This window comes from Nuphar pumila, chromosome 7 (assembly GCF_984573655.1).
Source record: "Nuphar pumila chromosome 7, dmNupPumi1.hap1.1, whole genome shotgun sequence".
Lineage (NCBI taxonomy): Eukaryota > Viridiplantae > Streptophyta > Magnoliopsida > Nymphaeales > Nymphaeaceae > Nuphar > Nuphar pumila.
Genome location: NC_143255.1, coordinates 417,303 through 432,593, shown reverse-complemented (window position 1 = coordinate 432,593; position 15,291 = coordinate 417,303). Strand labels below are relative to the sequence as shown.

The following is a 15,291-nucleotide window of genomic DNA, read 5'->3' as shown; positions in this document are numbered from 1 at the left end:
GATTGTTTACTTTTATTCATTGCAAAAAAAAAAAGAATATATATATATATATATATATATATATATATATATATATATATATATATCATATCTTGCATTCTATATAGCGTAATTTAGTTTTTGTCATGTCATTGCATGCAAACTAACATGGATTGTTAGGTTTAAAATAGTTTTTTTATAATTTTCATGATTTTTAGATAGTTTAGGCTTAGATTTAGTTTAGATTCAATTTAGATCAGTTTCTTTAATTTGATATTTGTTAAATTAATTATTTAGATAAAAAAATAGTCGATTTAGGATTTTTGCAGTTTCTTTTAATTCTTTTTAAATTTCGTGATTAGATCTGAATATTTATTGTTTATTTTTAATATTTGGTTAGTTTAATTAGTGTTAATTCATGTTCTTGATTTGGTTTAATTGCTTTAGTTAATTTTTATTTAATTATTTGATTAAAATAGAAATCAGTAGATAAAATATAGATTAGTTAATTAGATTTTTTTATTGCAATCAAATAACTTAGATTTAATTCTTGTTCTTTATTAGTTAAATCTCTGTATTTTCATTCCAGAATTTTGATTTCAATTCTTAGTTAGAAGTTAATTGTTTTTACTTGTTAGAAATCTTTTATATTTAGTGTTTTTAATTTAGCCGATTTAGCTAATAAGTAATTATGCTTTTAATTAGTTAGTTTAAGTAACATCAATTCTTGTTTTTACCTTCAATAGACTAGTATTACATTCTATTAACGTGGCTAGATTAATTAAATTAGTTTAAGTAAAACATTAGATTAGATTAATTAAATCAGATTTAGTCAAGCTATGCTCTTTAGCCGATTATCGTTTTCTTGTTAAATAGTTTAGATTATAATATTATGTTTTTATGCAGTCATGTTCAGCTATACTTTAATATTAGTTTAATTTAGTTGGTCAGTTAGTTCTATTTCCATGTCAGTTTTAATTAGCTTTGACTTTGATCTTGCATATAAAGTAGTTAGTTATCGATAGCTGATTTCTTCCTTTTTATTCATTTTTATTAATTAGATTGAATAGATTAGTTTCTTTATTACATTTTTAGATTTGCTATTAGTTTTAGAATTTTATATTGTACAACATGCTAGTATTAATTTGTTACAATAGTTTGTTAGCTTATTAGTTATTATTATTTGCTAATTAGTTCAATTCTTGAATCTTAGTTAATTCAGTGAGTTTTTTGTTAGCTTTATTAGATTAGATAGTGTAAGTTAGTTTTTGTTTTGTTATTTGTTAAAGTTAATTTGTCAAATTCATACAGTTAGTTTGTTATTATTTTATGTCATTTAGTATATTAGTTTGTTTGTTAGTTTTTATTTAGTTACTATTTTTAGGATAGCTCAAATCTTGATTTTTGGTTAACTTGTTTTCTTGCTTTCTTAGTTAGTTTCTTAAGTTTGTTACATGTTAGTTAATTATTACAAGTTTGTTAGATTAGTTTCTTGCTTGAAATATTAGATTTTGGTATTATTTTTTTGTTTGGTTCTGCTCATTTTATGTTTTTTGTTTTGCAGGAAAGTGATCGAACGTGCGATAGATCCCTCAAAGGTCCCCTGAAGGTCTCTAAAAGGCCCCTCAAAGAGCCTTTATCAAGTGAGCAAAGAGTAAAAGAGCCTACAGATCAAATACTAATAGCTTTTATAAGCTTGTTGGTTCAACTGAAGCAAAAGAGAGAAGCAGTGAAGATAAAAGAGACTAAAGCTCAAGCAATTGAAGACCTCTTTTTTCTTTTCTTTTAGATTAGGGCCATTTATTTATTTATTTATTTATTTTGAGTTTGTAATAAAATCATTTATTGTTTTTTTTAAGCCCTCTTCAAAAGGGTAACACATTGTAATAGTTAGTTATTTTCATTTATTTTTATTTTAAATGTAATAAAGCCTATCATTCTTTGGAATACAAAGTTTTCTCCCGTTCTCTGAGTTCGACCCGGATCTCACCCTAGTGTGAGCCAATTTTTATTATTTGGTGTCTGGCTTTCACAAAATTGTTTTTATAAAAAATATCTTTTTAAAATATCATTTTATAAAACTTACAGCACCCACCACAGATGAAAGGAAATGACCCGGCTAAGTAGTGTCGGTATCACATAATTATATGTCATGACACCGAAGAATGTTTTATCCTTCACCATGTTATCTAAGATAACATCAAAAGTGGTGACCTTATCGTAAATCAAGAGCAAGAACAGTCCCAAAAAATGATGACATAAACCACAATGAAGAGAAAAAAGTCCAAGCCTGCGAGCCTAGAGAAGAATGGTTCCCGAAATTGATCAATGTGCGCAAAGCATCAACCAACACAGTGGTCTGCATTTCTCGAATCATCTCATGTAGTGATGGTTTCTATCATCCATTAGTGATTTCCCAAGTATGCTACCAAGGGTGCATGAAAGTACAAAAAAATATGTCTCACAAGAGAAAGCAGAAATTATAGGGACGTCCCCCAGATAACTGTGATTCTCCTAGACCTACCAGACGATCACACTAGGGTCTCCCCTCCTACAAGAAAGATCACATCCTATGAAAGGACAGTCTCCTTGTGCTCTCACTCAATAAGAAACGTCTAGGAGGTGAGGCAAACCAAGTAAAAAAGAGTACACTCTTATTTTCTCACAGAATCATCTCTCAACCCAAAGGTCTCAAGCACAAAAAGCGAATAGATGATTCTTAGTTTAGAGGTCACCATCAGTGCAAACAAGTCTAAATGCCTCAACAGGTGGAGAATTGCCTTATACATGGGGTACCAACCTTTCAAAGGATTGGATAAAAACCAGCAGAGCATCACAAAGCCTCTCCTAGCAATGTCCAAAGTGGGAACTCAAGGTCTAGGTTACGAAGGACCTGAAGAAAAAATAGGCAAAAGGGAAAAGCTCACATGAGTCTTGAAGGATTATTTCTGAAAGAAGCCATCACCAGCTTAGTAGAGAGGCCTGTTATATGACATAACATAGGGTTGGCACTTCCATTGCAGCAACTCATCCTAGGTTCACAAAGGACAAGCAACAATTCATGCTCTTCCTTCTCTCCTAGAAGAGACCATCATGCTCAGAAAAAGGCAATCATAGGTCAAGGTAGAGTTACAATGGTATGGAAGAAAAATGAAAAAAATAGACTCTGAAAATAGCTTTTTAAAAACCAAAAAAAATAAAAATAAAAAGACCAAAAATCTCAAAATAATGAAAAAGATTTTTTTAAAAAAAATGAAAAATTCTAAAAAAAAAAGAAAAGCTAAGAAAATTCAAAAAGATTTTTCTTTATAGGGTTTAATCTAGCATCTTCGTTGCATGATCATACTATTCTTGTTGACAAGCCTAAGAAAGCTTTTGTCAAACTCCTTTCTTTTGTTTTCTTTGATCATTCTCAATTATGTCATTTTATTCAAATCATGTAAAGGCATATCAAATGAATTCGAACCTATGCAAAACCTAGGGATAAATCATCGTAAAGCCATCCAAAGTCTAAATCTCTTAGACAAGAAGGGACCTCTAGAAAGGCGAGCAAGTGGTGGGGGAAGTGACCCTCGCCCCTACGCCGTTCCATGAAAGAGGGAGGTGGCGGGGAGGTGACCCCCACCCCCCATTAGTAGCGGGAGAAGTGCCCCCCCCCCCCCCCCCCCCCCTTAGTGTGTCATGCGTGAGCCCACCCAATGGTGGTGATCGTCATGGTCAGCCACTGCAGGTGTGGCTTAGGCCACCGTGTCAAATGGCACGGTGGTGACGACAGTGGCTCACCACGCAGGTGGTAGGCATCGGGTTGGGAAGAAACAAAAAAAAAAGAAGGAAAACTTAGGGTTTGATTCTTTTTTTTTAGTTGGAAATAATGAAAGGGGTTAGGTTTGGGTTTGGGTCCTATTTAGACCCCATCCAAATTAAGTGGGTAAGTTCATTAGGGTTCTTGGGATGGATTTGGTGAGACTTATTTGGGTCTCATCAAATCCAAACCCAATTCCATACTTATTATATATATTAATGTGTATATATATACACCTTGGATTCATTTGGGTCCTACATGCATCCAAAAATCCTAATGGGATCCGTTTGGGACTTCAAACGGATCCACTCTTATTTTCTTTAGTAGGATCGATTTGGATATTTCAAATGGACCCAAACCTTATTTTGTTTAGCGAGATCTATTTGGGTCTCCAAATGGACTCAAACCATATTTTTTTTAGCAAGAGTTACAACACCTTACATGACCTCGGGGCTGGTAGATGTTGACTGTCACGGCTTTCTACCGTTCAAGATTCTGTTGTTGACTCGTGTATATAGTGAAGGTACTGTTTTTTCTGTTGTGCTATGTATTCGATCGGTCATGGATTAAAAAAAACGATGGCTAATTTTTTTAGACTTGGCTCACTCCAAGTCTAATTTTAGACTGTGCTGAGTTGGTATAGAACTGGGGACGTAATGAATGACTTGGTAGATACTGTGTATTTCATGGGCCCGCAAAGGCCTGACTGGCCCGAATGATGTGCTCGCCCGGCCAGACATTATCAGGGTGGGGCTGCCAACCAGATCTGACCCGTTTACGAGTACACAGTTCTCAGTAGGGGTGGCAAAACCTGACACGACCCGCCAACCCGCCTCTTAGGAGGGTTCGGGTTGGGCTTAAGCCAACCCGTTTAATAAACGGGTCGACCCGCCTAACCCATTTATTAAACGGGTCGGGTTCGGGTTGGGGGTATGCCAACCCGGCTGACCCGTTTAATAAACGGGTTAGGCGGGCTCGGGTTGGGCTTAAGCCAACATGTTTAATAAATGGGTCGACCCGCCTAACCCGTTTATTAAACGGGTCGGGTTCGGGTTGGGGGTATGCCAACCCGGCTGACCCGTTTAATAAACGGGTTAGGCGGGCGGGTCAACCCGTCAACCCACCAACCCGACCCGTCAACCCGTCTGCCAACCAGCCAACCCGCAAACCCGACCTGCCAACCCGACCCACCAACTTGACCCGCGAACCTGAGAACCCGTTTACCCGACCCAACCCATTTATTAATTGGGTTGGCGGGTCGTGTCGGGTTACCCGTTTATTAAACGGGCCGGGTTCGTGTTTGCCACAGCCGACACGTTTAATAAAAGGGTTGGGTTCGGGTTCGGGTTGAGGTATGCTGACCCGCCAACCGGACACGATTGCCACCCCCTAGATTTCTCAGACACTTGTTAGCAAATTATTGACTTTTAGGTGTTTCTTCTGTAAACTATGAGCAACTACCAGCGGGTACTCAGATTTCTGACTAATTTACAAAAAAAACCCAGAAATTGAAGTTATCAGCTATTTACAAAAAAGTGCCCAAACTTTAGATTATTACACTTGGTTGCCTGCTTTACGGAATGCAGTTTGAATATCCGCTTACTCATAAAATGATGATTTTTCTCCACGTCTAATCTAATAACTCAATGTATGCTTAGTCAATAAGCATTTTAGCCATTTGGTTTGACTAAACAAAGGACAATTTGAATGAATTTAGGGCCAAATGTGTTTTTAAAACATAAATGGAAAAGAAAAAAAAACAGCTAATTGCCATAACCGATCGAAACGTTTTGTAAACTGCAGATAAATTAGGCAGCTTTTGTAAATTACACCCCACCTCTCTGCCTTCCCTGTGACGGAAGTGGGGCTCATACCAGAGATCCCCTCCCTGATTTAGTTTTTTTTTTGTTTTGCAGCCAACCGTCTGAATGTCTGCATGAGTGAAGCTCACCGGAATACCACCTCCGGCAAGCCACCACGCATCTTACGTGACCGAAACAGGGCCTCATGCCAGAGAGCACCTGTTTCAGTTTTTCTATTTTTTTTTTTATCATGTTGTATGTTATTTTGAGATTTGGTTCCTCACGTTAAACAAACATGATTTATAATTTTCACTTTTGAAAAACACAACCTAAATGGTCTAAACGTAGCCATTTCTCGAATGGCAATAATGCTCACACTCGAAAAAAGCATTATGGTGTCATTCCTTTACTAGAACGGTCAGGATGATCAGTTAAAGGTCATTCCATATTGGCTACAAGTTGACTTGTTGAGTTAAAGAACAATAACTTGTATTTTCTCCTTTTTACTTCCCACTGCGAACCGTAACACGGTGTTATTTTTTTCTCTTTTTACTTTGTTCAGCTGATCTCAAGTCGGACCAGAGCACTCGTCCCCGGGAAAAAGAAGCCAGAGCCCGTCGTCAATCAAGAAAAGCAAGGGACATTTCGCGTAATTGGTCGCTTCCATCAATCAAATCAAACCAACAAACCGTCCTGCCTGCCTGCCTGCCCATTTTTAAAATAAAAAAAGAAAAGAAAGAAAGGTGGAAGAGAAAGGCCGGTGGGGGAGAGGAGAGAAGCGGTGAGATGAGGCAGGGGCACTCCAAGTCATTTTTATCCTCCGCAGCCCAAAGGAGTTGGGGGGCCGGTGTATAAATATATAACGAAATAAAAAGGCGCTCCCGCGCACTCTGTCCGTCCGTCCCTCTCTCTCTCTCTCTCTTGTGGTTGTGGCGCACTCTGAGTCTGAACTGAAGTGCTCTCTCCTTTGTTGTTTGGACTTTGGAAGCGTAGTTGGAAGGAAGGACTGTATGACCGTAAGGTGAGACTGGGAAGGAAGGAAGGAATCGAGAAAAAATAATCCCTTCCTTTCGGGCCTTCCCTTTCCTTGCCATTGGTTTGGCCCCGGACGTCCGTGTCTCTAGAATCTTCTAGATGTCGAGGCTCGGACTGAACGTCACCGAGCTCCCGCCGGTGGCCGACTGGTGGGCGGCGGAGCTCGGATCGGTCGTCGACTGGTGGACGAAGATCAACGAGTCGTCGAGGTGGCAGAACGGCATCTTCTACTTCCTCTGTGCCGCCTACGGCCTTGTCGCCTCCGTCGCTCTGGTTGGATTTGGATCTCTCTCTCTCTCTCTCTCTCTCTCTCTCTCTCTCTCTCTCTCTCTCTCTCTCTCTCTCTCTCTCTCTCTTAATTTGTGCCTTCACCACCTGACTTATTTATTCATAGCTTGGTTCACCGTCTTGCTGAATCCCGAGCTCGACTCGTTCAATGGATAGACTTGTTTTTTAAAGAAATTCGTTCGATTTATAGACTTATTCCGATCATTTACTAGCTGGGCCTTTTTCCTCCATGAATTAGAAGGAATTACAAGCAGTAATTAATTCAGTTTTTATATCTTTTGGCTAGATTGGAAAATAATTTGACTGAGAATTCTGGAGAACTGGATAGTTCTTGTAGTTTAACGTAGCTTTCCAGCGGAAATGTGCATGGTTGGAATTTGCCATCATTTCCTTTGTGTTTCTAAATTTCTTGTTTAGTTGCGTTTTTCCTGGAATATATCACAAAAAACCTTGCCATATAAGGAACCTAAGTTGCCATTCGGTCAGGTTGATGCTTTGCTTATGGCGGTCAAGGGGCTTTACTGCATTTGATCTGCAACCGGAGAGTTAAATTCTTGTAACGAGGCTGTTATTTACGGTTAGTCGCTAGTCTCAATAGGTCACGTCTGAGCAAGGCGCAGCTCTAATTGGTAACAGTTGAGCATTGCAATCATTTGCACGAATAATTAGTAGACGAAGACACAGCCAGGAAAAAGCTTAGAAGCAGGTATAAAAATCTCATTCTCCTGCGGTGTCGTTGAATATGTTGGCAGATTTTTCTAATTTATGATTGCTTTCATAAGCAGTAAGAAGCAGCCCACCTGTTCTCAAAATTTTGTAATATATGATTGCTTTCATAAAGAGCGTTCAACCTGTTGTCAAAAAAAAAAATTCTACCTTATGATTGCTTTCGCTAGGAGTGATGATCCTCTGGCTTTTGAGAAAAGGAGCATCACTTGTTAAGAGTCCATAGGCAAGGCTGTTTATCTCCCTTAAACTTATTATTGTATATCTTCATCACAAACATTTCCAATATGTTTAATTTACCACAACAAATTATGATAATATGCTGATAAAATCATGATAAATTAAAAAATATCATCTTTTTAAATATATCCAATTTTATCATGATTTTGTGGCTTTTTATTTTTTTTTTTTGTACTTTGTTTATTATTATTATTATTATTATTATTATTATATATTTTCACTTTTAACATATCAAGATTTTTTTGGATATTTTCCCCAAAAATCAAGTTTTTTAAACTTATCATGGGATCTCCACTTGCTGAGAAAATTCTTGAGTACGACATTTATGATAATTCTCTGGATTAGTGAAGAAAATAACTTGGAAGCCAAGCTAGATCAAGAAATCCATCTGGAAACCGTCATGGAAAAATGTATGTAAATTTTATTTTATTTATGGTAACCTGCTTCATTTGCAATATGTGCTTTATAGAGCTTAGCTGTTTTTCTGAGTATGAAACGACATTTTTTGGAGCTTTTCTTTCTTTTCTTTTTCTTTTTCTTTTTCTTTTTTTTTTGTGACCATACATATGTAATCTACATGCTTGGTTTTATGGGAACCAACCTTCATATCGTCCAATTTTGACAGATGGAGTAGGTTTTTATAGGGTTTGAAAATCAATGGCACAGAATTTTCATAAATATTCAAGGCTCGAAAACTCATATTTTTCGCTAAAAAACATGATCCAAGCTATGATACCTTGACACAGCACTTTGGGTGCCGTACCCGCGTCGACAGTCATATTTTTTGCTAGAAAACATGATCCAAGCTATGATACCGTGACACAGCACTTTGGGTGCCGTACCCGCGTCGACAGTCATATTTTTTGCTAGAAAACATGATCCAAGCTATGATACCACAACACGGCACTTTGGGTGCCGTACCCGTGTCGACATGTATCGACAAAGGTACTGGTACCTGGACACAGCATTTGCCATCTCCTACATTATATTATATATTATATTTTCAATATATAATATATATTTTAGATATATAATATACATTTTAGATATATAATATATATTTTAGATATATAATATATATTTTTCAGTATATATTTAGCCATGTCTAGGGATGGCAGTGGGGCGGGGCGGGGCGGGGCGGGGCGGGGCGGGGGACAAGGTCTCCACCCCCGCCCCGCCTCAAGAATTTATCCTCCACCCCCGCCCCGCCTCCCTGGCGGGGATGGATTTTATCCTCCACCCCCACCTTCATCCCCGTTTCATGTCCTCCATCTCCGGTTCAAACGGGGATGAGGCGGGGCGGGGCGGGGATATTGCGGGGAAAAGTGGTCTGGCGGGGTTGGGGCGGGGATCGTGGCGGGGACGGGGCGGGGCAGGGAAAAGTGCACGTCCATCCCCGCCTCCACCCCCGGACGGGGATGGATTTTAACCTTCGTCCCCGCCTCCATCCCCGTTTCATACCCTTCATCCCCGGTCCAAACGGGGCGAGGCGGGGCGGAGCCCCGCTTTCCCCCGGTCCACTGCCATCCCTAGCCGTGTCCCCGTACCCACATTTTTTGGAATTGTTGTACCCTCTGTACCAGTACCCGCACCCGTACCCAGGTGACATAGGATCCAAGTGTTGATTCCCAGCAAATGGACCATGCAGAACTCATCTGCTGGGTCAGATTTAAGAAAAACACATCAAAAGTGCTTTATCCATATGCAGTTCGCACCAAGCCCCTCCACATGTACTCCCAAATATATATATATATATATATATATATATATATATATATATATATATATATATATATATATATATATATATATATATATATATATATATATATATATATATATATATATATCGGTGATATTTTCAAAATATCATGATATTATTGCTTATTTTCAGCAAAGGATATTATAGGTAAAATATTGCAATATTTTGCAAATATAGTGGTATTATCAATTATTGTTATTGTTTTTATTTATTTTTTAGATCTTGAATATGGTTTTCTTCTTTATTTTGCATTTTTTAATTATGTCTTTTATTATATATGTATCTTATTATCTACACATGATATTTTCTTTCTTATTTTTATATATTTTTAAAATTTTTAAGCCCCAAGATTTTTTTGAGATTTATCACCAAACCTACAGCCCAGTCCTGCCCCCCCTAGCTACGCCTTTGCTGTGGATTCTCATTTCACAAAGAGGCGTCTGCGTATGTAATTTTCTGTTTTATACTTCGTGTTGTGTTTGACAGAATGCATTAATGGTCTCTTTCTTCCACATTCAACTTAGAAAAGTCAGTAACTTCCATTTTTTTTTCTTGCACCGTGATTCTGAACTGAACAAATGTGTTTCTATGTGGGAAAAAAAGTCATATTGGTAGATAAGCTTTGGATGAGAGAGATATTGGGCAGTAGTAAAGTATTTCTCTGCAGTTAAATTCTTTGCAGTCTTTGTGATAAGATGCAGGTGTGCTTCACAGCCTGCACATATCATCCTTCTCATCTGTTCAAAAAGAGAAAAAAACTACTGCACTTTTTTCTTATCTTTGAGAAAAAACCTCATTGAAGAATAGTAGAGACCAACACTTATGACTATGATTGTGGTACTTACCGTCCATTATGGTTAACAGATTCAGTTAATTCGTATTGAGTTACGGGTGCCAGAATATGGATGGACTACGCAGAAGATTTTCCATCTTATGAATTTCATTGTAAATGGACGTAAGAAACAATTTTACCTTATTTTTCCCTTTTTGATCATCTTTTTCCATTCCCTTATTGTTTATCTGATGCATTATTGTAGTCCGTTCCACTGTATTTGGATTTCACAAGCAAGTGTTTTTATTGAAGCCAAAGGTAATTTTATCTGTTGTACAGGAAATTCATCTTTTTTGGAGTTTTGTCTGTCCTATTAAGTTCATGTTTTAGTTTAGCTACTTAGATTCCCTTCTTTTGAACATCCAGGCATTAAAAGAATTGATATTTGCTTGGTTTTATACAACATTCTAAAGCAGTCTATGGAATCAATATGTGCTCCGGTGCAATCTGGAGCCGATCCATTCTTTAAAGCTTTAACCCAGATGTGGTTATCAACTTTGTGGGAACCAAGTGGGTTGCATGATGTCTTCATGGGGATAGAACTGCTCCTTTCCTTGTTACTGAGAATTAGTTTGTCAAAGAATCAACGTTTTAGGTCATCTGCTTGTGGTTCCAGAGTAATACTGCAACTTGTCACAAACACTGCAGCCTCACTCTTGACTTGTACTGTTTGTTGATCCTAGCAGGCCTTGTCAAAAAATTTCTAATGAAAACTGCCAGTCTGGTCTTGTTGCAGAAATGCTTTCATGTGACTGTATACTATGATTGACACATGATTTTTGTATTACTGCTTATGTTAGGTATTTTCTTCAGTTTTGTTGGACCTCCCTGGGCTTTTGTTCTTCTCTACATACACACTTCTTGTCCTATTTTGGGCGGAGATTTATCATCAGGTGAGACAAAATGTCTGAGTTCAGCTTTGATGGTTGAGATTCGAAGTGGCTTTCAATTAATTTCTTTCCCAATAAGAGGGAATCTCAATCAATTAGTTGCATTGAAGTGAAAAAAATTAAAATATTTCACTTCACTTTTGTCTACTATTTGCAGGCACGAAGTCTACCAACAGATAAGCTGCGGATTGTATATCTGTCAATCAATGGTGGAATCTATTTTATACAGGTCTGCACATAATTGAGCTAAGCACAACATAGAACTTAAAATGCAAGCCATATGCAGGCAAAAGGAAATTATTTTTTCTTCTTCCTCTCTCTCTCTCTCTCTCTCTCTCTCTCTCTTTGTCTGCATCAACCTACACCAAACGTGTGTTTTAGTCTATTCATCAGTTCATATATGACCTATCCGCTACTTATTCTCATGCTTTATATCATTTTTCTTGCTGATTGTGAATACTCCAAGAAATAACATTTTTCAATCAAAGAATTGGATCTTTTGTTCTGCAAATAAGTTGCAAAACATCTCCTCTTCATGATGATAGCTCTTTTTCTCAACTTGCTTACATTGGAAGAAATCTTTCCATCAGGTATGCATCTGGATATACCTCTGGATTAATGATAATGCTGTTGTGGAATTAATTGGGAAGGTATTCATAGCAGGTTTGTATCTTCTGCATTGTAACATATATCCAAGATTGTAAAATATATGATTCCAGTCTGGACTTAGTTTACTTCATGAATCTGCATAAATCTAGTGGTGGATGTTTGAACTAGGACGTTTATGCCCTGTTATCTCATCTATGTGCTGGCATCTTTCCTTTCGTCTTGTTCAAGTACTGACTGCATTGAGTACTTATGATTTCTGATGGTTGCTGCTTCTCTACGGAAAATTCTTTGTTCTGTCCGTTTCTTTTTCTGATATATAGTTTGCAATTTTTTGTTTTCAGTTGTATCATTTGTTGCAGCTCTGGGTTTTCTGGTGTATGGAGGAAGGTAACATTTCTGTATACTCTCGCCAGGAGACACATGCCTGTTATGTTTTCTGTTCCCAACTTTTGACAAGCGAGAACATTTTGCAGTTGTTTGTCAATTTAATTTGGTTTCATTCTTATTTTTGTTGCAGGCTATTTATGATGCTGAGACACTTCCCTATTGAATCTAAGGGACGGAGAAAAAAGCTTCATGAGGTCTGTGTGCTTCCTTCAATAGTCTTCAACATGCTAATATAACTGACACAAGCAGTGGTCTTGCTCCATATGCTTTTTTATATCTATATAGCAATAAGCTTCCTATCCTGATGCGGCTCACAAACAATTTATGTCGATAATACCACTGAGCATGAAATATACCAACCAGTGATCCTAATTATGCTTTCACACATTATGATGCATGGACAAATATGGCTTCAAACACAAGGTGTTTTATGAGATGAAGCATAATGCTGTTTGACTTTCAAGGGACAGTCCTTTGTTCTTGAAATAGCATAAGCAGTTTCCTACTTCTGGATGGGATAATGCATAGAATATGCTCTTGGATTTCTATTGTCAGGGGATCTTTGAAAGTATGGCCTTTGATGGTCCTGAAAAGGCAACCAGAAAATAAGAAATCACAAAAGTTAAAGCAGTATTTTGCACTACTGAAGTCCCTAATCCACACTAATTTGCAAAATTGACCCAGGAAACGACTGTTGTTGAAGGTGAAATATCATTTTGCTGGAATGCTAAAAGATCTTGGATACTGGAATCTCTTCAAGCAGATTATTTTATGTGTTCTCAAAGATGCTAAACCACCATATGTTTTGAAATCAGTTTGACAAATTGTCATCTACACCACCATTGACATTGTTTCATGAAATATGTAGATGCCTCTTTTTCTCTCCATTTTGGCCCAGTTTTTTGGTTTTCTGATGTGTAGATGCTATGGTTTTCCGTTTTTTCTGCTAAGATTGCAGTAAATTTCTGCAAACTAGGAAATAAGTTACACTGCCCATCAACTGGATGCTATATAATGCTTGGTCTCTACAAAGATATGCACTCGTCACTGAAATATATTTCATATAGTGATCGGAAGCCTGTCATACCTTCATATCTTGTTTCTACACAATATGAAGTTACGTCTTTCTTGTGTTCCTTGGTCTTCCTCTTACACCTATATTATTTTGCCTTTAAAAGTTTCATACTTGTATCGCATAACATTGGAACTTCTGTAATGGTTTCCCTGGTTAATGCAAATGATTTGTTCAAGTGGATTCTTGATATGTGCCTGCATAATGAGTCAGTTATTGGTTGGTTTGATCATCTTGCAAGATGGATGGCTCTGATCTGCATTTTATAGTTGATTGGCTACTTTTATGCTTTATATGATGATGAAATTGTTTATGTGCTACAGGTTGGCTCTGTTACTGCTATCTGCTTTACCTGCTTTCTCATAAGATGCTTTGTGGTGAGTTCATGGGATTTAAAGTTTTACCGGCTTTACTATGGATGATGGCTGTAAACAATCTTATGTTAACAATTTTACTTTTAAACAAGCATTTAAGGTCTTCTTTGCAGGTTGCTTTGTCTGCGTTTGATTCTGATGCATCACTCAGTGTTTTGGATCATCCAATTCTCAATCTGATTTATTATATGGTATGCATATTTTTTCTTGTCCGTGCTAAGTCCGATTTATGTTTCTTCACTAATATTTATGTTTTGGTATGAATAAGTTGACGGAGATCATGCCCTCGGCACTTGTTCTTTATATCCTTCGCAAGCTACCTCCTAAAAAAATTTCTGGGCAGTACCATCCAATCCGATGAATGATCAAATGGTCAAACCTTTTGATCAGGGCTTATTTAGAACCCTGCAGTGAGCGTCATGTTAAATGGAATCCATGAATGACACAGCAATAACCTGAAGCTGGTTGAGAGAGCAATCATCTGTGAATACATAAGCTACGGATATTTTGTGACAGCAGTTTCCGACATCATTCTTGGTGCATATGGGAGAGAAACTAGAACCAAGTGGTTCTGCTGTTTTGTTTTCTTGGGTGGCCTTCAATTTGTTCTGTTTTGTCTTTTCTTTTTTGTCTCTTCTTGTTTTGCTGGATAGTGTTACGGGTGAGAAAAAATGTATTTGTTGGATTTATGTATCCATTGAAGACTAAAGAAGATTGTAACACATGTTCTCACTAAATCGTTGAAACAGAAACAAAACTCAATGCAGAAGCGTACCTGAATCCATAAGTGTTCTGACAGATCGTTGACGGGTATAATCTTTCAGAACCTGTATATGTGGTCATTTTTCTTTATCTAAACCTAATGAGAGAGGGACCGAATTCTCTTTTTTATTATGGGAAGTATGAAGAAAGGATCATTATATTAGGTTTGGGAACCATAACCTAATGTGATTAGGAATCTGTCTCCAATTCAACCCATTACAAAATTGTAGACGGAGCAGATCTCTCCACATAGTGTATCATACCATATGCGATATCACAGGACTCAACCAGATTAAATCATATAAATCGGGCCTAAATTTAAGACAGTCTTACAATGTGTGGTTCAACATATGTAGGTCCACATGATTTTTTTTAATAATCTCACTTGGGTCACATACATAACCTTATAATCACACAGTATAACCTTATGAGCTCAAAAAACATTATCTTATCAATTAATATCTCTACCAATCCTGTCAATTGATCATGTCAACATAGAACAAAAGCGGTCTTCATTACAATTAACGTAATTGGACCTATCAATGATCATGTATATCGACATAACCAAATGACATGGATCAAGTATGGATGCAAAGCATGAAAATTGCATCTAATATGATCAAACATGTCTATTTTCAAATGATCCTACCTGAAAACTTTAGTGAGATCACAACATAATGAGTACATAATGAAACTAAAACTTTAACTTTATACCAAAGTGGCAAAAGAAA

At 37.3% G+C, this 15,291-nt stretch overlaps 1 protein-coding gene across 1 annotated transcript; it reads left to right on the top strand.

Annotated features, from left to right (window-relative positions):
- The first annotated feature begins 6,717 nt into the window (after positions 1-6,717).
- LOC149830754 (tobamovirus multiplication protein 1-like) lies at positions 6,718-14,555 on the top strand. The gene is made up of 11 exons (XM_090011814.1): positions 6,718-6,891; positions 10,499-10,589; positions 10,672-10,724; positions 11,267-11,359; positions 11,514-11,585; positions 11,947-12,019; positions 12,307-12,352; positions 12,483-12,546; positions 13,748-13,801; positions 13,912-13,989; positions 14,067-14,555. Exons 1-11 carry the CDS (start codon positions 6,718-6,720, stop codon positions 14,157-14,159), a joined length of 891 nt encoding a protein of 296 aa, XP_089867940.1. The 3' UTR covers positions 14,160-14,555.
- Positions 14,556-15,291: the final 736 nt, after the last annotated feature.

Coding starts and splice junctions, on each gene's coding strand:
- LOC149830754 (XM_090011814.1), top strand. CDS start 6,718: ATGTCGAGGCTCGGACTGAACGTCACCGAGCTCCCGCCGGTGGCCGAC. Junction 6,892..10,498: donor TTGTCGCCTCCGTCGCTCTG/GTTGGATTTGGA, acceptor TATGGTTAACAG/ATTCAGTTAATTCGTATTGA. Junction 12,547..13,747: donor GGAGAAAAAAGCTTCATGAG/GTCTGTGTGCTT, acceptor TATGTGCTACAG/GTTGGCTCTGTTACTGCTAT.